General features: G+C 44.9%; 1 protein-coding gene across 4 annotated transcripts in view; it reads right to left on the bottom strand.

Annotated features, from left to right (window-relative positions):
- Positions 1 to 512: 512 nt before the first annotated feature.
- Positions 513 to 25,969, bottom strand: part of MCFD2 (multiple coagulation factor deficiency 2, ER cargo receptor complex subunit) — a 45,819-nt gene continuing 20,362 nt past the window's right edge. Inside the window, exons 1-4 of one of the 4 annotated variants that reach the window (XM_086327100.1) lie at positions 10,085 to 10,647; positions 4,555 to 4,715; positions 3,441 to 3,600; positions 513 to 2,010 (exon numbers count right to left, since the gene is read on the bottom strand). In XM_086327100.1, coding sequence (XP_086183226.1) covers positions 1,882 to 2,010; positions 3,441 to 3,600; positions 4,555 to 4,715; positions 10,085 to 10,306 — 672 coding nt within the window. In that variant the 5' untranslated portion in view covers positions 10,307 to 10,647 and the 3' untranslated portion in view covers positions 513 to 1,881. Of the gene's footprint in view, positions 2,011 to 3,440; positions 3,601 to 4,554; positions 4,716 to 10,084; positions 10,648 to 25,969 lie in introns of those variants that run through there. The other 3 variants (XM_086327099.1, XM_086327101.1, XM_086327102.1) reach the window with 3 other exon arrangements.

Raw genomic sequence — 25,969 nt, 5'->3', positions numbered from 1 at the left:
TAGATCCATCCAGAAGGGCAGCTTTGGATGAAGTGGGGCAAGACCCAGGGGTCTCGGGCAGGGGATGGGAGTCAGGGAGGCAATGGTAACTTCTTCCTTTGCTCTCCTTTCAACTGGCAGAACAGTGCCATTTCCAAAAATCCAGGGGCGACTATGCTTCCTGCTTGGTCCAAGGGTGCTTGCAATAATGCTATCTAATTTAAATTTTCTGGCTAAGAAAAAACAGTCAGTGAGACTCAAGGAGAAAACATTGTATTTTCCTAGACAATGCCGTCATAATCTGAACTTGGCCAGAGAAGCACGGTCCAAAAAGTGCTTTCATGCAGAAGGAAAAAATGCCTACAGAAGGACAGTTACTGTGAATCCTAGATCTACCCCTGCAGAAAGGAACAAGGTAGTGGCAGGGAGGGTCCCAGCCCACGGGATGGGTCCCACCTGTAAACGTGGGCATTAAACCAACCAATCCTTTGTGTGGTAGGAGAAGAAGCCTATGTGCACAAAATCAACTGCCCTTGCATTTCATCAGTTTTATTGGTCATATATCCAGAATTCATTATATAAATCTTTCAAAATAACCAGTTATTACAAGAATAGTTTACAATTCAGCTCTGATTGCACAAATACTTGACACAGGAAACCATTTTTACAAATACTTATTTTTCTTATAAGAATACTTTAGTACAGAAAATAAGTCTATATATCTTACAGCAAATTTTATGCAGTTTTTTTTTAACCCATTCAACCATCATTTCAGGTTTCCTATCACAGCATATCCATCACATTCCATAAGCCAACTTATAATCTGCAGCCACTTCTGATTTTCAGTTACAATTGAGATTCACACTTTTAAGAGTTTTTAGGCTTCTTTTTCTGCTGATCTGAAAGAATTCACGTATTCAGGCAGAAGAGGTAATTTAAACAACATTCCTTCTAGATCTCATGTGTATCAGGTTAATCACCTGCTTGGTGAAGAATCTTTCCACTTTTCACTTAGGCTAGACTGGCTGGTAGCTCACCTCTGCTGTATCAAGCAGAAGGGATAAAGTCCTTACATTCTTAAGAGTTTCTAAACTGCAAAAACAAAACCCTAGAAACAAGAGTTAAATACAAATACCTAGAAAGCTAAAATGTTTGCTAATGATGAGAAGTAGAGAACACTTTTAGAATTGAGGTCTCTCCTTGGTTGAAGAAGACATAAAAGATAGTGTAAGGATGTGGCAGTAGTATTATGAAATATTGAAAAACTGAAAAAGGTGAATCACTTAGGTCAGTGGTGTGGTGTTCCCAAAGTCCCAGGAGATACAGAATCTTAGACTCTGGCTAGCTCAACTATTTGACATTCTTCTGATCTGTGGCTTTGAATAGCCTAATAAATACTCCCTAGACCAGAACAAGTAATCACTTAGGCCAGGGGAACTTTACAGAATACTGACCACGTTCCTCTGAAGAGACAGGACAGCCCCAGGGGAAACATTTGGCATTCATTTCATTCCTTCAGTTACTGAAAAGTGTGTCCAGTTAGCAAAAGCTTGTCTTACTTTTCAGGTAGCATGAATTAAAACCAAGAGCCTAGCAGCATTCTCCATCCAAGTTCCTGAGTGCTCAGCTGTGATCATCCAATATCCTTAAAAGGATTTTTTTTATCAAGCCCTTGTCCAATAAGATATTTAACAGTACTTGGGGACTACAGTAGGTCCCATTCCTCTGCTTTTTTATCTCTCTTGATTTCTCTTTCTCACCCCAGTGTAACAAGTTGCTACAGGTTTTTACCAAAATACCAAAGCAGTATTTTGGAAATGAGTTATTTTGCATTACGGAAAGTGTCCGATCACATTATAATGGGTCAGATTTGCATTTAACTGGGAGATGGCCACATCGGGTCTACTGCAGGGATTTTGCAAATTCGGCATAGTCGATGTATCCATCATTGTTCTTGTCATCGTCTCTCAAAACACCATCTATTAAGTTGATCAGCTCATCTTCGTTCATTGGTGCCTGCTCACTTCCCTCCTACAAGGTACAAATCACACCAAGATGAGCTGCATCTTTTACTGAAAGCGCCTGGTTAATGTCCAAAATAAAATGTCCATAGACTCCTTCAAATGTAGTACTTCTACTTCTTGGAAATCCACAAGCCACATGTTAGATCCAGAGTCAATTCACAACAACCCAATTAAAAAATGATATTTGGCAGTTAAAAGGACGATGCAATCAAAGTAGGCCCTTGCTGATTTGTTTTAAAAAATACTTTTCATTCTTTTTTCATTACCAAAGTCATACATGTTCATTGTAGAAAGCTGGGTCTGGCTTAGAGAACTCAGAGTCTCACAGATTCCAGGACCCACAAATCTATCCTAAAGAAAAGCTCACAGCCCAGGCCCTCCCACAGGTCAGCTCTGCTAAAGTGGTGAGAGCCCACACTAGACATCTCAGGGTCAGGACAAGAGGAAGAAGGCATTGCCGACCAGCAGACCCCATTACAGTCTCTGAGGTGAAGGCACTTCTGCTCCAGAAGCAGGTGTGGCAGGGCTCACGCTGCCAAGGGCTGAGCTAATGCTGCTCCTATCTGTGGCCAATCCGTCTTCTGTCACCTCTCCCATGTCCCGACCCTTTCCTCTCCTGCCCACCACCATCCTCGCCTGCCAGGGCAGCTGGACCTCGATTCCTCTCCCAAAGCCAGTCTTTGCTAGCATCCATCAGTCTGCCTCCCACAGCAAACACTGCATTAGTCATGCTTGTCTCCTGTGCAAAGCCGCTGGTGCTCCCTGCTACCTTCAGAGCAAACACAGCCCGGCTCGGCTGGCAGCCGGTGTGAGCACACGCCCCTCCCCAACTTTGCCTCTCTCCTCTCTTGAGATTACAGTGTGGTCAAGTGGAACAGACATTAGATCTGGAGGCATAAGATCTGAGTTTCAGTTTCCTCACCTCTCAAATTAGAGATAATAACAAGGACATGACCATCATACTGTATTACCCAAACCCTTATCATCAAATCCCTTGATCCCTTGGACCAGACAGGCCATTCTTCCCAAATGATATAACCTCTCCCCAGTTCCGCCTTTTGAATGTGGTCTGCCTTTCAGCTAGTTCTCAGACCCTGGCACATGGTGGAAATGCCAGTGGCACTTGCTAAAGATCCAAGGCAGGCTCTGGGGCTTCTGCCTCGGCTGGTCACCCTTTGTGAGAAGGCCCTCTGAACAGGAAAAAAGGCAGAGCAGAAGGTGAGCAGAAAGAGGAGAAGCAGTAACAGTGCTGCACAAGGACAGGGGAAGCCATCAGGAGCAGGGGCTGAGTCACCAGAGGGAGGCCCCTCCGAGGTGCTGCCCCCCGGGCCACTGCCCGACCTACCTCCTAGGGGAAGCCATCAGGAGCAGGGACTGAGTCACCAGAGGGAGGCCCCTCCAAGATGCTGCCCCCCCCGGGGCCACTGCCCGACCTACCTCCTTGTGAACGTGAGTGATGGCCGTGGAGAGTTCTAGGCCGTCAAGCAGATTATTGCCATCATAATCATGCATTTTGAAATAATGGAGCTGCAGCTCTTGTGGGGACATCTCCGCCTCTGGTTTGTTGATGACACCTTCGAGATGCTCCATGATATGCCTAAAGACCAACAGTGAAGCTCAGACCACTTGGCAGCGATGCTGGGCTGGGATCCTGCTGAAATCTTAAAGACTCTGAAAAGTTCAAGATCTTCAAGTACACCCATCACAGAAAAACTAACAGAAACAGTGGCAGACCACTCTCCAAGAAGATAGACATAGGCAAGGCCGTGAAAGGAGTAGGGAAAAATCAAACAGTTCATCTGTTACGCTGGCAAGATTATGGGTGCTTTTTCCTTTTTATTATTAGAATATGGTTATAACATTTGGGGGGGTGTGTGCATGTTCAGTCGTATTTGACTCTTTGCGACCCCTTGGACTGTAGCCCGTCAGGCTCCTCTGTCCATGGAATTTTCTGGCAAGAATATTAAAGTGGGCTGCCATTTCCTACTCCAGGGGATCTTCCAGACCTTGGGACTAAACTCATGTCTCTTAGGTCTTCTTCAATGGCAGGCAGGTTCTTTACCTAACATTGTTGGGGGAGCTATTAATTTTTTTTTTTTTTTTCTTAAAGCAATTTAAGGATAATAGAGCAGGAACTGTAGGCAGGAATGTGTGAGGCTAACTGGCCCAGGGTAAAAGTTCCAACAAATGATGCAATGTTTGAACATGCCAAGAAAAAAGAAAAAGATCTTGTCATAAGCAAGAAACCTTAGCTCTATTTTGGACTCTGCCACTACTGCTGGTGTCTGTGTCTGTCTGCCTGTCTGTGCTGAGAGAGAGACAGAATGAACTCAGGAAAGCCATTCATCCTTTTTGAGTCTCATCTGTGATCTGATGGCAAAAGAAGAACACCTGGACTTACAGGCGGCTACAAGGAATAAACACCATGCTTGGAAAAATGTCAAGGGGTTGTACAAATAGTAGAAGGCAAAGGGGACAGCGTGTGCCCTTGCAGCTGGCTGCAGCTGCAGACGGGGAGGCCCCTGGACCACAGCCCTGGCTGAATACGTACTCTTGGTCATGCACTGTGTTCTTATCCAGGCCCATGCTGCCGTGATGGGAGGAGCTGGCCCCGGGCTCCTCGGCCCTGGCACCCGGGGCACAAAAGGCCCAGAGCAAGCCACACAGGAAGGGGATTCTGAGCAGTCGCAGAGATCTCATGGTCACCGGTACCTGGGAGGTGGGGAACAAGAAGGTGAAGACAAGAACACCAGAACTGAGGTTCTTTCAAGACTTGACACAGCACACTCCTGGGAACTGGGTGAAGGAGCAGGGCTGGGGAAGAGAGCTGGCCAGCTCTGCCACCAGACTGCAGGATGACCTCGGGCTCTCCAAGTCCCCATCACTCAAATGGGCTGGCAGGTCCATGACCTTTCCTGAAGCCCCTTCAGAATGCCAAGCAGCTCAATGAGAGTTTACCGGGATCTGGAGAGCACTCCTGCCTACGAGCAGCTTACAGTCTGGTGAGAGAAATTCTTCCTGCCAAGAGCACTAATCAAGGCAGAAAGTGAGGTGTACTAAAGAAAGAGGAAACCCTCTGAGAGTTCAGAGGACGAAGTGTCCTTCGGGCTAGAGAAAGCCAGAGGTTAACAGACATGGGGACATTTCAGCAGGTCCAGATAGAGGGGTGTGCAGTGGGCGTGCAGGAACTGAAGGACGAATGGACAGTGTGAATAGAAGGGTAGGTGCAGTCAAGGGGGAGAGAAACTCCAAGTGGGTGAGAGGGACTTGAGCTTAGAGGGTATGAAGTGGATGGAACAGTGGGCAACAGGCTGCAGAGGCTGACCAGGCCATGCTGGAGGCAGCTCTGCGTGCTAGGCCAAGAGGCTGACATTGCCTGGGAATGGATGGGAGCCACTGAGGGAGATGAGAGCAGAGATGGTTTCAGAAGGGCTCATCTGGCAGTGCAATGGGGAAGGTATTAGGCAGAGTGAGACCAGAGATAGGGGTTGAGGGAAACAGTGGGTAGGTTAGATCAAGGCCCACGGCAGTGGGCATTATCCCCTGCCTCGTCCACCTCCCAGGGCTGTGAGGGAGGCAAGCAATTGAGCCACGAGAAAGAGCACCAGGGAGGAGAGCTCCATAGGGATTAGGTTCCATCTAGTACTTCCGGGGTTTGGCTGGACTTGGAGTTCTGGTCAACAAGGAGAAACAGCTGGCTACACAGCAAGCTCCCCGAGGACAGGAGTGCCTTGTTCCCACCTGTACCCCACCAACACTCAGGCCGCCCTGCTGCTGCTGCTAAGTCGCTTCAGTCATGTCCAACTCTGTGCGACCCCATAGACGGCAGCCCACCAGGCTCCCCCGTCCCTGGGATTCTCCAGGCAAGAACACTGGAGTGGGTTGCCATTTCCTTCTCCTGCTATTCAGCTGAAAGTCCTGATCCTTCCAGGGCTTATAGACTGACCTCTATAAAAAAAAGAAGTTGAAGGACAGCCAAGAGACCTCTACTCAGAGGTGTTCTGGCCCCTTTCACCTACCCCAAGAGGCTCTGGAGGGCAGGACCCTAGGAAAATGCCATCCCCACAATGTTTAGGAAAATTTCCCAGACCCGCTTTGCTGGATATCAGCAGTATACCCTCCCTTAAGGAGACAATGGTCCCTGGGATATATAACTTCTAGGTGTAAACAGAAGCATCGAGTCTCGCAAATGAATAGGGACATCAAAATGCAATTGTCATATTTCATAACAGAAAAAGATGTTCAATATACACCAAGTGAAAAAGAGCAGGCTACAAAAGTCTGTAAAAAATAATTCATTTTGGGGAAATTCCCTGGTGGTCCAGTGGTTAAGACTCGGTGCTTTCACTGCTGTGGCTCTGAGTTCAGTCCCTGGTTGGGGAACTAAGATCCCACAAGCCACGTGGTACAGCCAAAAAAAAAAAAAATTCACTTTTGTAAAAAACAAAACAATGTATGTATATTTCTCATACACAGAACAAAGACTGAAAACTATTAAGAGAGATTACTTTCTGAATTATGAGATTAGGAGTGACTTTTATTTTTCTTCTCTTTACTTTTCCATTGCTTCTAAAATTTTTACTAAAAACATGTGTTTTCTTTACAAATATATATTTAATGCAATTCATCCCATAATTTTGTTCCAGTTCTATATGGATGGAATAAAAAGGGGGATTCTGGTTGAGTCTCATCTCTAGAAAATAATTCAGGAACAGCCAGAAACTACATCCCAATTTTACCAAATAGAAGTGTCCAGACACTGATGAGGCCACTGTCCTTCTACCTGGTACCTGAAAACAAGGTATCAGGTTACTCTCTGCAAAGACTGCCCCAACCAGAGAAGAATAGCTTGTTCTGACAACACACTGCAGAGTTCTGGGACAGGAGGGACCAGAGGGGGAAGCCTTTAAGATTCATAATGCATTAGATGTCTCTTTCTCCAGCAAGCCTTATTCAATTCCGAGTCTGGCTTAGACGCTCTTCCCATATGCTCCTAAGTGCTTCCCTTCAGGAGGGTCCTGTCTGTTGCTGACAACAGCTGTGCATGCACCTGTGAACACGTCTGAGGACCTCTCAGTACCCTCTGTTGGACTGGGCTCTGTGAGGCTGGGGGCTGGATTCCCGTTCGCAGCACTGGGCACAGTTCCTGCACAGAGGCTGGAGGTTCTCAGCCTTCGTGCCATGGTCCTTGGGAGCTGGGGAGTTATTATCCTCACCCATACACTGCCAGGTCTGATGTCAACGTAACTGAGGATGAAATTTGGTTCGGGCGCTATCTATCAGATAGTAGAGCTCAGTGATCAACAGACCCCTGGCACCATCTCCTAGAACCATGTGGTTGGATACTTAGTATATCAGGAATGGGTGGGGTGAGGGGGAGAGGTTCTATTGGAATAAGGCCAAAAAGCAACCAAGTGCTTGGTAATATAGTAACTTTGAGTCCAAATTATCCCCTCTTCAAAGGAGACCAGATAAAGGCCAAGAACCATACATTTGGGGCTCACCCCATTCTGGCTTGCTGTGCCAGGTTTCCAACCTTGAGACCACAACAAAAGCCAAATCTGCAAACACAGAAGAGAAACTCCCCCTAGCAAGTGCTACAAAAAGAACAGGGAATCTGACTGCCACCTGACAAACCATACTGCTCACACTGAAAAGGAAATATTAGCAGCCCCTTCTGCCGAAAGAACAAGTTGCATCACCCACACTCCAACTATTTAGCTCAAGGCCATAAGCAAAGAGCTTGGCAGATAAGCCCCAGGAGTTCCTGGGTTCACTGGCCTTTCAGAAAGTGTAAAGGCTAGGCTAGAGAAAAATCCAGAGGAGGAGAGATTTCTGAATTTGAGACATCCTTCACAGGCGTTCTGGGGAGAAGCGCTAGACCACTGACGGCGGCCGGCTCCCACCGGGCCTTGACTGTAACAGGGCTTTCCTCCTGGCTCCAGCAGCCTCTCCCAGTCCTAGGGCGTTTGTTCGCATTCGCTCCACCTGTCCATCTGCCCTCTTCCTTCCAGGCCCAGTTCAAATGTCATCTCTGTGCTCTCTCAGCCAAAGCCAGCTGTTCCCTCCTCTGACCTCAGTCTGCGGTCTCTCACACTCACTTGGCCTTAACATATGGTCACATACTGTTCTCCTTTTATTTTTCTCTTTCCCTCCCTCTGTGAAGACGGGGAAGCTATTTTCTCTGTCTCTCCTTTACTCCTTTAGTGAATTTGTAACAAAATACTGAGCTCACCTGGAACGGCATGCCTTCACTCTGTATCAGGGCCCTGGGCCCTGGAACTCAGGTGTGTTGTTTCCTACCACAGAGGATCTGACCTAAGCTAGAAACATAACTTCCCTTGGGAGTCCTCCCAGCAGTGGTTTGGCCTGGCCCAATCTCATTGTGTCCTTAGTCTTATCAGCACCAAAAAGTTTGGAGTCAGCCTTCCTCCCATCAGTTGTAGGCAACTTTTCTCTCATGCTACCGCCCTCAGTTAAGAATCAAACTCAAAGTAGCCACACATCCTGTACCCTGAGTCGATGCCAAAGAAAAACTCTGACTGGTACTTCCCCATTTAAAACTGCCATGGTCCTGGACTGAAAGTAAGGAAAGAACCAAGTTCCTAGAAAAAGAAACCTCTACATGGGCTGGGCGTTGACAACTGATTCTGGAGAAGCAGGCAGTTAATAACTTGATCTATTTGTTCATTTGGGAGGGAGCTAGCATGCTTCATTTATACATTTAACTAAACTGTTTCCCGGGTTTCCCTGATGGCTCAGCAGTAAAGAATCTGCCTGTAATGCAGGAGACGTGGGGTTCAACCCCTGGCTTGGGAAGATCCCTGGAGAAGGAAATGGCAACCCACTCCAGTATTCTTGCCTGGGAAATCCCATGGACAGAGAAGCCTGGCAGGCTACAGTTCATGGGATTGCAAAAGAGTTGGATGTGACTAAACTACAACAACAACAACTTCGCTAAACAGCTTGGTGCCGCACAAGGTTCTGAGGACAGGTATGTCTGAGGATAGGATAATCTGTGTGACAAGAACCAGACAGGCTCCTGTCACACAGATTACAGCCCAGTGGAAAAGACCAGTAAATGGATAGCTGTAGGGCATGGCAATAGCCCGAACCCCTACCTGGGTTAATATATGAAGGATGATTTTTTTTTTTTTCAATTAAAGAATAGCACTTCAGGTAGAGCGAACTTACTGTAACAAACACCTAAGCCTAGAAGGAACGTGGTCCAATCTGGGTACTAAAAAGGGTTCAACATGGTTGAAGACAGTATAGTGGAGACGGATGAGTTAGTAAAGTAAAGAAGACCGGTCACCAAGGGCATTGAAAGCGATGTTCAAGAGCTTGTAAGAGCAATAGGGATCCACAGAAGGAAGACCAGGGGATGGGGGGAGGGTTCTGGTGACCGTGATCAGATTTCGGTTTTAAGGCCATCACTTTGGCTTGCCAACATATAACAAAGCACAGAGGACGGAGAAGGGGCACAGGGGAGAGATGATGGTGGCCTGAACTTGCTAGAGCAGAGGAGGCGTGCTCTAGCACGTGGGCGTGGAGAAGTCGGCGTATCCAAGGGAGATTTGTGATGGATTCGATGTGGATGGGTAAAGCGTGCAGGAGGTGAGAATGACGTGCAAGACTCTGCTTGGGCATCTGGATGGATGGCGGTGCCATGCCCACACAGGGGATACAAGAGAGGAATACAGGCTTCCCCGCCTCCCTGTTTCCCTGGCATAGCCTGGCCAAGCTCGGCCCCCGTCAGTGTTTACTGTCTCTCCCAGAGAGAGACGGGGTACCAGGGGCAGACGGACAGCAACGACTCGGGCCCGCGCGCAGGTCCACCGCAGGTCCTCCAAGAGCGCGGAGATCGACCCCGGCCGGCCCATCAGGCTTTAAAGCCCCTATGGCATATGCCCCGGGAGGGAGGCTCTGCTCCTAGGCGGCCAGCTTCCCGGGGAGGCTCGGGGTCCGAGCCCCCACCCAGGCCGCGCTTGCCTTCCAAACCTAGCCAGAAGCCCTGAGAGCCCCCGAAGGAACGCCAGGATCCCGCCCCTCTGCAGACTCCTGAATGCCACCCCACGGACCTCCTCCTCCAAGGTCGGGTCACAGGGATCACAGGCCGCAGCCGGATCGCGGGAGGCCCCCGGTTCACTCACCCTCGCTGCCACCAGCTGCCACCAGTTTTTCCCCAGACGCGAAGCCCTCCAGCATGAGCCTCGCCAGCTCCCGTCTTCAGTACGTTTTTCCTCCGCTCCGCCCCCGGCCTGGCCCGCTGTGCGCACGCGCGTCCCTTTCTGCCCGCCCATTGGCGCCGCGGGCCCCGCCTCTGACCAGTGCGGGATCCGGGCCGCTGGGGTGATTCCACGTGTAACGGCCTCAGGCCCAGGAAGGACTGGGCGGAGGCATTTCTTCTGTCTACCTTACATAGGGCGACACTCGGTTGGATCCTGGGTTGGACCACCTGAACCCCCAAGACCGTAGAGGCTAGGCAAGCCCGGAAGCCCCCAGGATTGTAGTAGAATGAGGACTTTGGATGGCGGATGCAACTGGCCCGCAAACTGGCTTTCAGCTCCACCACCAGCTCCACCTCTACAGGTTCCTGGGTTTCTCTGACTCCAAGTTAGGAAAAAATATAATAGCGTGAAGAAAAAAATTGTTGCCTGCCATTCCAGTTCTGTCAGGATCAAGCCATTAGCCCCTGCAGTTGCTCACCAACCGTGGGCCCTGGGACCAATTTTAGGATGGAGAAAAACAGGAAACGTAATATACTTCGGGTATACTTAGATAGATTAAGATAAATCTCTAAGGAAAAAATTCAGATAACCCTAGGAAATACAGAACTGCTGTGGGCTCAGCCAGGGATTGAAGATGATGCAGGGACTTAGTTGAGAGAATCATGTTGGGAGTCTGCAAACTGGGAGAATCAAGCACCCAGGCTTCCTATCTTTTTATGGGTTGGCAGAATGAAGAAAGAAACATGGATGGTGAACATATTGTCTAGCATCAAGTACCACTTTCTAGTTTTAATAGCTCAGAAAATTATTTCCACCCTTCTCTGACCATTGTGGCAGGAGAGCAGGGTCTTAGTTGCTCAGTCATGTCCATCTCTGTGACCCCATGGACTGTAGCCAGCCAGGCTCCTCTGCCCATGCGATTCTCCAGACAAGAATACTGGAGTAGGTTGCCATTCCCTTCTCCAGGGTGTCTTCCTGACCCAGAGACTGAACCCAGGTTTCCCACTTTAGAAGCAGATTCTTTACCATCTAAGGATAGAGGACACCCTATTAATCCCAGACTCCTCCTCCTTTCCTTACTCTGAAGTTTGAGTTAGTTTGATCTAGTTCATTTTTCAGCTCTCCCTCTGCTGTCCATCCATTCGTCCATCTGATGGTTTATTCATTCATTCAGTAACACTTCTTGAGTACCTCCTAGGTACTAGGCTCTGTGCTAGGAGTTAACCCAAGAAATGAATACAAACAAGAAATGGTCTCCTTCAACAAGTTCAGTGTCTGATAGATGGATACAGCATTTCTCATTCTATTTATCCAACACTTCCACTTTTTCTGTGGATCTTATCCTGTGTCATCTCTCTCTTGAATCACCAATCGCTCCCCCTCTAATAGACCATCCCCAGGATCATTTCATCTTGCTGTGGTTTCTTGTCCACTGCATTACTGAAACTGCAGTCTGCATGCAAATTCAGTGGTGCCTTTTCCTTTTCTTTGTTTTTACTCTCCATCTCAGTACTATTTCTCACAGTCACTCATTCCTACTTTGAAACACCTTCTTTTGTTTTTTGATGCCATGTACTTGGTCCTCCTCCTATCTCACTGGCTGTTCTTTCTTGGGTTCTTTTCACTGACTTCTCACCTACTTCTCAACCTATAAATACCGGGGTGCTTAGGGTTCTATCCTTAGTCCCCTTCTTTGTCGACCTATCCACTCTGCTTATGTGATTTCATCTAATCATGTGGTCTTAGGTGCCATTTACAAGCAGATGACTCCAAAAAAAAGACTTCAAACAGTGACCTCAGCCTATAAGTCCTGACTCCTCAAAATAACTGCCTACTTGCCATCTCCACAGAAGTGTCTAACTAGGATCCCAAACTTAACTTGGCCCACTGAAATATTTTCACCCCCAAACATGTACCTCTCTGTTTTTCCCAGTTTAGCAAATGTCACTGCCATCCATTTAGTTATTCAAGCCAGATTCTAGGAGCTACATTCCCCCTTGCCCCCAGCTTTACTGAGGTATAACTAACACCCAGGAAACCATCATCCGCTACTTAAACTACTGTGAGAACTTCCTTATTGACCTCCCTTGCCCCATTTTAGTCCATGAGACATTTGTTTAAGCCATTTATAGAGGAGTGTTCTAGAACTTGTAGCTGAACCCATTCCTAACAGGCAAATAACTTGTTACTAGAAATAGAACACAAAAACCAATAATAAAATGTGGGATTGGCTAACTGAAGTAATAAGGTAGCCAGTGGTGAAGCCTCTCTATTCCATATTGGAAAGTTGGTGACCAACATGTTAAGTAGTAAAGAGTTGAACTGCTGTCACTTGCTAGACAGCTGTCACTTGGAAAAAACCCACACGCTAACCAAAGTTGTATTATTGGAGAAATCTCAGGAACAATCCAGAACACTTGAGAGCGTTGCCTTTTTTTCTTCCTTTTTAAAGTAGCTTTCAGCAAAGTCCTTCAAGAGAGTGGCAAATCCAGATTAGAACGGATTTGAATGCAGAGGTTAAAGAAAATAAGGCCTTGGTGAGAGAGGAGGACTTGATGAGGTACAGCTCACAGCCTAAAGTAGCTGAGTCGCACAATTTGGAGCCTTGCTGGGTTGAAATAAACAATTTTCTTTGAATATCCAAGTTGAAGTCAGAACAAATGGAGACAGGGAAGAGGCAGCTTTATCAGGAGATAAGATAGAGGCCCACGGGAGCAAAGATGGACCGCAGGTGGGGGCCACAGGTGGCTTCTCTACCTGCTTTGTTTTGAATCACCTCCACTGCGACTGAGCACACAGGCCAGCTCCTGTAAGACTTAAGTATTCCGGTACTTGGTCTTGCTTGTTTTCCAAAAAGAAACATTTGAGGTATACCCAAGGAACTAACAAAAGAGAACAGAGGTGAGAATCAGACCTCATTTTATCTTTTTATATTGCTTTCATTTTTAAAAAGTCAAATATACTACCTATTGGGGGGAGTGGAATATAGTCTTTCATTAGAAAACCATTTGAAGACTCTTTAGATAAGTTATGTGATTGTGATTACTCATGCATAAACTTGACCAGAAGCCTAACAAATGATGGATGGAGTCATATATCCCTAAAATCTTCAGCCTGGTCAACGGTGGTCATCCCTGTTAACAAGGGAGGGGCTGCCAGATCCCCTACAAGAACCTGATACACCGTGGTCACGGAAGACACCCCTTGTTTCTGTCCAACAGGACTGGACGGGATGTGGCTTACTGACTGGGGTATAATCTTATGTTTTTTATTCTCTTTTTTTCTGGAAAGAAAGGAGTTTTATTATTTCTTCACATTGTGCATTGACTGTGTTTCCCTGTATTTTGATTTGGTTTTCTTCTTTAGAGCTTATTGCTGCATGGTTGTTCAGAAAAAAACACACTCCTGTTTTCCTTTACTCACACACACAATACTTCTGACAGCAGACGTGTGGGGTGTTCTCCCCACACTAAGCAATTTTCTGCAACACCAGCTGAGTGTTCTACAATGCAATTCAATTATGACACTAACTGAAGTTAGTACAGTGCCCACAGGTAAAGGACTCAGCTGCATAAGACTGCTGCCCACTTCCAATTCCAAGCTCAGTAAGTAGGTCCCCAGGTTAACCATGACTTCTGTTGGACTCGGCTACAAATTGAACATTCCCATGACTCCCGCCTGAGATTTTATCATCTGCTAGAACAGCTCACAGAACTCAGGGGAACATTTACTTGCATTTCCCAGTTTATTTTATAGTACAGGTTACCACAAAAGATACAGATGAACAGTTAGATGAAGAAATGTATAGAGTGAGGTCTGGAAAGGCACGAAGCACTGGAGCCCCTGTCTCTTTGGAGTTGCAGTACCCCACCCTGCAGACATGTGGATATACTCACCAACCCAGAAGCTGTTCAAACCCTGTACCACTGAGATTTTTATGAAGGCTTCCCCATACAGGCATAATCAATGATTAACTCAATCTCCAGTCCTTTCCCTTTCTTGGAGGTTAGTGAGTGGAGCTAAAAGCTCTACCTGTCTAATTATGGTCTTTTGGTGATCAGACCCATCCTGAAGCCATCCAGGGGCCCACCAAGGGTCACCACATTAGAACAAAGGACACTCCAATCACCAAGGAAATTCCAAGGGATTTAAAAATCATCATGAACCAGGGTCAAAGGCCAAATATTAGAACAAAGATGCTCCTAGTGCTCCTGTCACTTATGAAATTACAATGGAATTACAGCTCTGTGCCAGGAACCAAGGGTGTATATATATGTTTTTTTTCTATTATTTCACAATAGTACACACAAAAGTACACATACCGAAAAACATACAGCTCAATAAACTTTCAGGAATTGAATGCCCCCATATAACCAGCACCCAGATCAAGAAGCAGAACATTACCAGCATCCTAGGAGACCTACCTGTGCTCCTGTCCAAGCACCACCCTCTCCTGAAAGGCAATTGCTATCCTGGCTTTTGCTAACACCACAGAGTGGCTTTTACTTGTTTTTGTTTTTTCTATAAATGGAACCCACAGTACATACTCTTTTGTCTCTGGCTTCTTTTACACTGCATTGTTTTGAGATCTGTACATAGTGTGTGCATCTAGAACATTCACCCTCATTTCTGTATGCTGCTCCCTTTTCCCTTCTATCATCAGTGGACATCTGGGTGGTTTCCAGTTTCAGGTGGTTATAAATTATGCTGCTTCAAACTTTGTACAACACATGTTTTCTTGCACACCTGCTCATGTCTGTGTCAGGTATTCACCCGGCTCAGAGTGAATGCAGGTGTTCAGTTGTACGAGATAGTGCCAAAAATCTTTCAAAGTGGCTGCGTCAATCTAGACCAGCAAGAGGATAAGGTGTTCTATTGGTCCCCGTTCTCTCCAATACTTGGTACATCCCATCTTTCTCATTTTAGCAGGCAATGAACTTGTCTTGGCTTAAATCATCCAACCATGAGAAGCCACACCTGAACCTCAAAGAGGGTCCTACAGAGTACACAGAGAACCTGGACTCTATGTGGTAGGCAGGAGCTGGCTGAGACTCCTGCCTAGGATTATCTCCTGTATGGAGTGAGTGCCCCACCCCCCACCCCCCAGGTTAAATATGTATGTGGGAAAGTGAGGGTGTGCGTAGGTTTTAAGTAACCCAAGAGATACACCAGGCCAACACTGGTTAGAGTGGGTGGTAGCCCAGTTTCCATTTTCAACACCCTTCTCTCTTGTCTATCTCTACAATAAAGGCTAAAATATATTAAACACTCACTTCCCCATCTTTTTTTGCAGCTAGATGACCAGGGAACACAGTTCTTGGCAATGAGACATAAGGGGAACTTGGGAAATCTTTTGCTTTTCTAATAAAAGAGACAAATGCAGACCTCTCCCCTTCCTCCAGTTGTGAATGGGGATGTACAGCCTCAACCATGGAGGGAAGTGGGAGATGATTTAGAAAGACTACCCCAGTGCTGTGGGGCCACTGAACCAACACCAGCAGCTGCTTACTTCCAGATATCCTCTTATGAGCAGAGGACTCCTATTTGTTTAAGCCACTCTAAGACAGTTATTTGCAGTCCAAAGCATTCCCAAGTGACACAGAGGCCAAGCAAGATGTGGACTCAGATGGGAATTGGATTTGTCTATGTGAGGTCACTGCAGGCTCAGAGACCAGTTTATGTGGAATTCTGGACAGCAGCCGATGTACAGTGGGTGGTGAGTGCCTGGCAGGTAAGACTGCGTACAGCAAGTGTGGGCAAGCCTTTTAAGTTTGCCTGTGAGGGAAAGGAAAGTAACTGGAGGACACAGGATCCAGAAGGGTTGTCTTTAAGGTGGAGGACCTTGTGCATGTCGAAATCATTTTGAGAAGGAGCCCAGCAAAGACAATATTGAAAACAGCAGAGTGGAAAAAACTGAAAGAATAAGGTTATTGAGGAGGCAGGAGAGAATGGATATAAAGCTCAGATGAGTGTGAGCCTGAAATTTGGGCATGCCGAATTGCTTTTGTTGTGTCCAACTCTTGGCGACCTCATGGACTGTAGCCCACCAGGCTCCTCTGTCCATTGGATTCTCCAGGCAAGAATACTGGAATGAGTTGCCATTTCTTCCTCCAGGGGATCTTCCTAACCCAGGGATTGAACCTGCATGCATTGCAGGCAGATTCTTGACTGCTTGAGCCACCAGGGAAGCCCACTAGTTCTGGGAGTGCTGTGACTGGGGGAAGGGCAGGCAGCTGGGTCAAAGTTTGAAATCATTATTGTGAAACTGGGACAGCAAGCTGCCTAGAAGAGATAGAAGACTTTCCTGCCTGACTTGAAAGCTCAGTTGGAGTTAGGGATCATTCATTTAGAATGGTAGTCTGCATAATTATTTAATTACATACAATGGTTAATGTACACTTTGTGAATTTTAATAAAAAATTTTTTTTGCATTTAAGTTACACATGGATGTAGCTAGAAAAAAAATTAGAACAGAAAGTTGTCTGATAAAAAACCAAGTTCCTCTCTCTCAATCACCACATCTTCCCATCTTGCATGCTGCTGTTTGTGACCACACCTGGGTTGAGTAGGGGGCTGGACTGGAGAAGAGTAAGCGGGATAAGGAAGTTCTTACTTAATGGGCACAGTAAGTCAGCTCTTCCTCCCTCCCTCCATCTGATTGATGTTTAATGCTCACTGCTTTCTTGTGGTTCCCCTGCTGGACCCTTCACTGAAGGTCCCCCGACAAGAGGACAGCACTCTCTTTTGGAAGACTTGGGTTTCTCTGGTGGCAGATGGTAAGGAATCTGCTACAATGCAGGAGACCTGGGTTCAATCCCTGGAGAAAGGAATGGCTGGCTACCCACTCCAGTATTCTTGCCTGGAGCATTCCATGGACAAAGGAGCCTGGTGGGTTACAGTCCATAGGGTCACAGAGTCAGACATGAATGAGTGACTAGGATTTTCACTTCCACTTTTTTTCTGGCCCTGTCTCAAAATCTTGTTTTCCCTGGTAGTCCAACAGGCACTATTTTGGGCAGAATCCCTTTAAAAATTTTCCCAATCTAGTTCAAGAGCTCATGACTTAGGTTGGGTTTGAGAGGAGACCAGGGTAGAGTCCCCACTTTCCCTTGGGTATTTTCCAGGAGACAACAATCCCCAGGGGGCCCAGTATGGAACCTGAACAATGGAGAAGCGATACTGAGAGTGATGTCTAGAAAGATGGGCCTGAGAGCATCCTCAAGCCCTCAGTCCCTTGAGCCCCAGCATGGTTCAGCCAAGGGAGGCAAGAATTCCAAAGTCCTCCAAGAAGGCTAGTGTGAGAGCAAAACACACGAAATGAGACCTGGTCACTGTTGTTGTTCAGCTGCTTAGTCATGTCTGACTCTCTGTGAGCCCATGGACTGCAGCATGCCAGGCTTCCCTGTCCTTCACCAACTCCTGGAGCTTGCTCAAACTCATGTTCCTCAGGTCAGTGATGCCATCCAACCATCTCATCCTCTGTCATCCCCTTGTTCTACTGCCTTCAGTCTTCCCCAGCATCAGGGTCTTTTCTAATGAGTTGGCTCTTTGCATCAGGTGGCTAAAGTATTGGAGCTTCAGCTTCAGCATCAGTCCTTCCAATGAATATTCAGGACTGATTTCCTTTAGGATTGACTGGTTTGATCTCCTTGTAGTCTAAGGAACTCTCAAGTGTCTTCTCCAACACCACAGCTCAAAACTATCAATTCTTTGGTGCTCAGCCTTCTTTATGGTCCAATTCTCACATCCATACATGACTCCTGGAAAAACCACAGCTTTGACTAGACGGACCTTTGTTGGTAAAGTAATGTCTCTGCTTTTGAATACGCTTTCTAGGTTTATCATAGCTCTTCTTCCAAGGAGCAAGCGTCTTTTTATTTCATGGCTACAGTCACCATCTGCAGTGATTTTGGAGACCAAGAAAATAAAGTCTGTCACTGTTTCCATTGTTTCCCCATGTATTGGCCATGAAGTGATGGAACCAGATGCCATGATCTTAGTTTTATGAATGTTGAGTTTTATGTCAGCTTTTTCACTCTCCTCTTTCACCTTCATCAAGAGGCTCTTCAGTTCCTCTTCCCTTTCTGCCATAAGAGTGGTGTCATCTGCATATCTGAGGTTATTGATATTTCTCCCAGCAATCTTGATTCCAGCTTGTGCTTCATCCAGACTGGCATTTTGCATGATGTACTCTGAATATAAATTAAATAAGCAGGGTGACAATATACAGCCTTGACATACTCCTTTCCCAATTTGGAACCAGTCCATGGTCCCATGTCCAGTTCTAACTGTTGCTTCTTGACCTGCATACAGGTTTCTCAGGAGGCATGTAAGGTGGTCTGGTATTCCCATCTCTTTTAAGAATTTTCCACAATTCTAAGAATTTTCCTCATCCCCTGACCTGGTCACTGGGATGAGGAAAAATAGACACATCTGACAGTGAGCGGCCATGGCAGGATTTTGGACATTAGCGGCACATACAGAAAACAGGGGCCTCTCCTGTCCTGGGCCTATTTGCTTCCAGAGTTACTCTTCACTCTTCCCCTCTTGTGTTCTGCATCACAAGGGGACTGACCACAGTGCGTTGGTGATTTTTTAAACTAATTTAAAAAATTCTCCATTTGTTCATAATGACCCACTCCTGTTCGTGCAGGGCATGAGTACTAGAGGGTACACACAGCTCTTCCAAGGGTGTCCAGGCACGGGTAGTTGCAGAGATTATTTTCCAGCCCGCCTGTTTTCCTATGCACTCCACTAAAATCGGCCTGCTTAACAAGGACCTGCCGTGGAACATCATGCCATTTGTCCCTCTCACAATCATGTTCCCTCCCCACTTTAAACTATGGAATCCCATGCTGAATCTTATTAGACGCATTGTCCCAGGGTAGAAAAACCTCAAGATAACCACAGAGGGGGAAATCTAAAATACTGATGTCAGTAAAATCTGCTTAATCAAGACTGTGAGGTAGGGCTTTTCTCCATCTCTTACTCAATATTTCTGAAAAGGCAAAGCATGCTGCTAAAAGTTTGGAATTCTGGCTTCTGTTGGGGGATGTTCTTTTTCAGATATACTATAAACTGGGGTGTTGGGAATGATACCTATCTGTATTTAATGGCCTCACTTCTTCCATCCCTGACTGTTATCAAAGAACACATAACTCCTGATGAAAATTCCCAGGACTATTGATTTCTGAAACTTCTAAATATATATATTTTCCTCCTAATAAGTCAAATGCATTAGCATTTTTTAGCATCCCTCCTGCATCCCTCTTCTCCCCACCATCATATTGTTCTTGTTTGGAATTTTTGACGTTAGTTATTTTGGATAAACATTGTCTCTTTTAGTCTTAGCTTTAAAAAAGTTTTTTTAAACAGCAATAAATGTATCAAAATATTTGATTACCCTGACATCCCATATATCTTGAAGGTTCTCCTGGATTTGTTTTTCTCACATGAACACTTCTTTTAAAGGTGTTTTGATTGTGGATTTTTGTGTGTTAAACTTCGGAGGCTCTGTATGCTTGAAAACGTTCTTAATACTCTCTCATTGAAATGAGAATTTGGCTGTACTGTATAAAACTTCAGATTCAGAGCTCTTTTCTTTCAGTTTCTAAAGAAAGAAAGAAATACATTATCATAAGAAAAGCTATACAATCATCTAAAAAGATGGGGTGGGGAAGGATGGTGTTTGCCAGAAGTTAAAATACATTCATAATAAAAATGTTCTCCAAACTAAGAACAGAAAAGTTGTTTCTCAACCTTGATAAAGGGCATGTATTAAAAACCCACAGTTAATGTTCATGTAGTAGAAGACTGAATACGTTTTCCCTAACATCAGGAACAAAGCAAGGATGTCCACCTTCAACACTTCTATTGACCATTACAGTAGAGCTTCAAGTCACTGCAAAAAAAAAAATATACAAAAGCCACAGAGATTGGAAAGCAAAAAGGAAAATGGTCTTTACTCACAGATAACATAATCGTGAGAAGGCAATGGCACCCCACTCCAGTACTCTTGCCTGGAGAATCCCATGGACGGAGGAGCCTCATGGGCTGCAGTCCATGGGGTCACTAAGAATTGGACACGATTGAGCAACTTCACTTTCACTTTTCACTTTCATGCATCAGAGAAGGAAATGGCAACCCACTCCAGAGTTCTTGGCTGCAGAATCCCAGGGACGGGACAGCCTGGTGGGCTGCCATCTATGGGGTAGCACAGAGTTGGACACAACTGAAGCGACTTAGCAGCAGCAACATAATCGTGCACATAGAAAATCCTTCTAAAGAATCTACAAAAGAGCTACTAGAACGCTTAAATAAGTTTAGCAAGGCCACAGGCTATAGGTCAATATAAAATATCAATGATATTTTTACATATCAGCAATGAACATATGGAAAGTTTAAAAAATATCATTACAGGAGACTTACCTGATGGTCCAGAGTCTAAGACTCTGCACTCCCAATGCAGGAGGCTCAGGTTTGATCCCTGGTTAGGGAACTAGATCCCATATGCTGCAGCTAAGACCTGGCATAGCCAAATAAATATTTTACAAAAACACCCAAAACATTACAATAGCACCCCAAAACACAAAATACTTAGGGATAAGTCTAATTATTTTAAACATGCTCTAAAAAAATAATTAATTTTTAATTGGAAGATAATTACTTTACAATATTGTGTCAGTTTCTGTCAAACATCAACATCAGTTAGCCATAGGTATACATAAGTTCCCTTGCTCTTGAACCTCCCTCCCACCTCCCACCTCTTAAACATACTTTTTTAACAGTCTTGAAACTGAGGGGAGTCATCAATTAGAATCCTTGAACTATAACTCGCTTAATAATAACTTGCAACCCACCTTCACTAATCAAGCTTGCTTTAACTGTTCTTGCAAATTGCATACCCACCAAGATTCTCCATAGCTTGGACAATAAATCACAAGATTTCTTTAACTACGCTCTAGAGAAAAATCTCTGACATATGGGTCGCTATAGTAATGGTTGCTTAAGTTGTTTTTCAGGAACATGGGGATAGTCTTGCCCAATTCAAACTGGTCAAGATGACTGACATTCAGCCATGCGAGTTTCCAATAGATGTCAGAGGGACAAAAACTCCACCCTTAGGACATGCTAATGCTGCCATTTTCTGAGCATGTGTCCCATGAAGAAGCATGTAATGCAAATAACCTGCACACAACACTGATTACTTCCACCTTTTTCTTATCTTCAACCCCCTTTCCCCATGCCTCAGACCACCCTGCTTCTTTATCCCATAAATATCCCAAGCCTCTCATCTTTACAGAGGTGGATCTGAGACTTGTTCTCCCATCTTGATTGGCTGTCTCATGAAAAAATCCTTTCTCTGCTGCAAACTTCCACCTCTCAGTGCTCGGCATGTTGCGGAATGGGGCACATGGACTTCATTTGGTAATAGTCTGGTAATTCTATTATCTAAAGTTATTGTGGTCTAGTCCTGCTTCTGTGTTTATTTTTTTGACCCTGTGAAAGCATAAAAAGTGAAGTCACTCAGTCATGTCTGACTCTTCACGACCCCGTGGACTGTAGCCCACCAGGCTCCTCTGTCCATGGGATTCTCCAGGCAAAAGTACTGGAGTGGGGTGCCATTGTCTTCTCCGGACATTTGGGTAGGGGGAGGCTAATTGATTAGCTGTCATCTAGCAGAGCCTAGTCTGTGAAGTGTGCTCTTGAACGGGCTGGTTAGGATAAATAAAGAAACAATTTCAGCCCCTGTCAGATTCCTCTGATGACTTGGAGACTTTAACTGTGGGAATATTCATGCCAGGCTGAGGCTACTGTATTAGGCAAGGTCCATGTCACTTTCCTCCTCAGAATTTCTCAACTCTCACTCATGGTGATTATTTCCTTCTGCATTTTGCAATTTTAGGTAATGGGCTCATCTGATCACAATAAACTGTGGAAAATTCTGAAAGAGATGGAATACCAGACCACCTGACCTGCCTCTTGAGAAATGTGTATGCAGGTCAGGAAGCAACAGTTAGAACTGGACATGGAACAACAGACTGGTTCCAAATAGGAAAAGGAGTACGTCAAGGCTGTGTATTGTCACCCTGCTTATTTAACTTATATGCAGAGTACATCATGAGAAACGCTGGGCTGGAAGAAGCACAAGCTGGAATCAAGATTGCGGGGAGAAATATCAATAACCTCAGATATGCAGATGACACCACTCTTATGGTGGAAAGTGAAGAAGAACTAAAGACCCTCTTGATGAAAGTGAAAGAGGAGAGTGAAAAAGTTGGCTTAAAGCTCAACATTCAGAGAACGAAGATCAAGGCATCTGGTCCCATCACTTCATGGGAAATAGATGGGGAAACAGTGGAAACAGTGTCAGACATTATTTTTCTGGGCTCCAAAATCACTGCAGATGGTGACTGCAGCCATGAAATTAAAAGAAGGTTACTCCTTGGAAGGAAAGTTACGACCAACCCAGATAGCATATTGAAAAGCAGAGACATTACTTTGCCAACAAGGGTTCGTCTAGGCTATGGTTTTTCCTTATCCATACATGTGGTCATGTATGGATGTGAGAGTTGGACTGTGAAGAAAGCTGAGCGCTGAAGAATTGATGCTTTTGAACTGTGGTGTTGGAGAAGACTCTTGAGAGTCCCTTGGACTGCAAGGAGATCCAACCAGTCCATTCTGCAGGAGATCAGCCCTGGGATTTCTTTGGAAGGAATGATGCTAAAGCTGAAACTCCAGGACTTTGGCCACCTCATGCAAAGAGTTGACTCATTGGAAAAGACTCTGATGCTGGGAGGGATTGGGGGCAGGAGAAGAAAGGGACGACAGAGGATGAGATGGCTGGATGGCATCACTGACTCGATGCACATGAATCTGAGTGAACTCCGGGAGTTGGTGATGGACAGGGAGGCCTGGCGTGCTGCGATTCATGGGGTCGCAAAGAGTCGGACATGACTGAGCGACTGAACTGAACTGAACTGTCTATAGCAATCCTGTATAGTTCACTGGAGCATATATTCTTTTCAAAGAGATTTTATATTTGCTTCTCTCTGCTTGGTATCCACTTTTAAGTTAATTTTTCAACTTGTAGGCCCCTGCTTTCTATAGGGAGTACAAAATTGAAACCTAGAACTGAGTAAAGGCAGACTATAATTTTAAATTCTCAGTTCAGTTCAGTTTTCGCTCAGTCATGTCCAACTCTTTGCGACCCCCATGAATTGCAACATGCCAGGCCTCCCTGTCCATCACCAACTCCCGAAGCCTACCCAAACTCCTGTCCATTGAGTCGGCGATTCCATCCAACCATCTCATCCTCTGTCATCCCCTTCTTCTACCCTCAATCTTTCCCAGCATCAGGGTCTTTTCAAATGAGTCAGCTCTTCGCATCAGGTGGCCAAAGTATTAGAGTTTCAGCTTCAACATCAGTCCTTCCAATGAACACCCAGGACTGATCTCCTTTAGGATGGACTGGTTGGATCTCCTTGCAGTCCAACGGACTCTCAAGAGTCTTCTCCAACACCACAGTTCAAAAGCATCAATTTTTCAGCACTCAGTTTTCTTTATAGTCCAACTCTCACATCCATACATGACCACTGGACAAACCATTGCCTTGACTAGATGGACCTTTGTTGGCAGAGTAATGTCTCTGCTTTTTAATATGCTGTTTAGGTTGGTCATAACTTTCCTTCCAAGGAGCAAGCATCTTTTAATTTCATGGCTGCAATCACCATCTGTAGTGATTTTGGAGCCCCCCAAAAATAAAATCAGCCACTGTTTCCACTGTTTCCCCATCTATTTCCCATGAAAGGATGGGACCAGATGCCATGATCTTAGTTTTCTGAATGTTGAGCTTTAAGCCAATGTTTTCACTCTCCTCTTTCACTTTCATCAAGAGGGTCTTTAGTTCTTCTTCACTTTCCACCATAAGAGTGGTGTCATCTGCATATCTGAGGTTATTGATATCTCTCCCCGCAATCTTGACTCCAGCTTGTGCTTCTTCCAGCCCAGCGTTTCTCATGATGTACTCTGCATAGAAGTTAAATAAGCAGGGTGACAATATACAGCCTTGACGTACTCCTTTTCCTATTTGGAACCAGTCTGTTGTTCTATGTCCAGTTCTAACTGTTGCTTCCTGACCTGAGTACAGGCTTCTCAAGAGGCAGGTCAGGCGGTTAAATTCTCAAGGGAAGGTGTTTGGTTTTTTTTTTAAAAAAAACCAAATAAAGAGGTTATAACAGGACATTCTTTATTTCCTCATGCATTTCTGCAGTTTCATTTCTGGTACATACTTTCACCACAGGTATAGCCCTTCAGAGTTCTAACTTTACATGAAGGCATCAGGTCTACCTCTTTATTCTTATTAATCCTAGGTCTTTCTCCCATTGCTCTGCATCCATTAAAACTCAAAGTCCAGTAACCCCCCAGGGAAGCCTCTGCCTCAGCTCATCCAAAATTCCTGCATCCCTCCTCCCCCCACAATTTAACTCCCTCTTAATCTTGGGACCATCAAGAATGTTCCCTACTTTCTTGTGAGCTTAGCTATCCAATTAACAGAAAGCTTAATTTATTTTACAAGCATCTTAACATGTTTTGGAAGAAACAGAACTGAATACATTTATGGAACATATTCACATTCATGAAGAAAAATATATTCTAGAATAATTGAATATAAATGTTTTAAATTAGAATATGTGACAATAATATTTTAAAGATTATCCTGAATAACAAATACTCCTTGTGGTATTCATAAAAAAAATCTTAGTATTCATTGGGTATTTTCAAGAGTGCTTTTACATTTTTGATAAATCACACATTGACAAATTGGGAGTAGCTTGGACATTGAACTAACTGATCCTTCCATGAACTGACCTTTTGGGATCTGAGCTGCTTCCATTTAGCTTTCAGTACTTTTTTTAAAGTACAGGTTAGTTCAGTACACTGCTTTTTTTTTTTTTTTTTTTGGTAAAATGTTGACACATGCCTTCTCAGAATAAATTAACTTGACTATATCAACTGACTTACTTGGTGGATAAAGGTAATTCATAAACCAGTTCCTATGCTGATTTTTCTTTTGCCTTCCCTCCCAGATTCCCACTGTTATGATTTAATCTCCTCTAAGCAACATTAGGGCTTCCTAGGTTGCTCTGTGGGTAAAGAATCCACTTGCAATGCAGGAGACCCAGGTTTGATCCCTGGGTCGGGAAGATCCCCTAGAGGAGGATGGCAACCCACTTAAGTATCCTTGCCTGGAGAATCTCCTGGACAGAGGAGAGTGGCAGACTACAGTCCATGGGGTCAAAAAGAGTAGGAAGTGACTGAGCACGTACACAAGCAACATTAATGATTATTTTCTCCACCCAAAATCTCACACAGTTTTAATAACAATAAATGAAGGGATGGATGAGCGAATGAATCAGTTAATCAATTTTTTTTCTATCTACTTACTGTTTTTTCTCTTCCAGTTTTATTGAGATATAATTGACATAGAGCACTGTATAAGTTTAAGGTGTACAGCATATTAGACTTACATACACCATGAAATGATTCTCGCAATAACCTTAGAGCATACATCTTCTCATAGAGATGCAAAATTAAAGAAATTTTAAAAATGCTTTTTTCTTGTGATGAGAACTCTTAACAACTTGTCACATACACAGCAGTTGTATATCACACTGTACATTACATGCCCAGTGCTTATTTATCTTATAACTGGAAGTTTGTAGCTTTTGATAA

The sequence above is a fragment of the Bos grunniens genome, chromosome 11 (genome assembly GCF_055505025.1).
Source record: "Bos grunniens cultivar Pamir isolate PY7600 chromosome 11, Bosgru_T2T1.0, whole genome shotgun sequence".
Taxonomy (NCBI): domain Eukaryota; kingdom Metazoa; phylum Chordata; class Mammalia; order Artiodactyla; family Bovidae; genus Bos; species Bos grunniens.
This window is presented reverse-complemented; position numbering and strand designations above follow the sequence as displayed.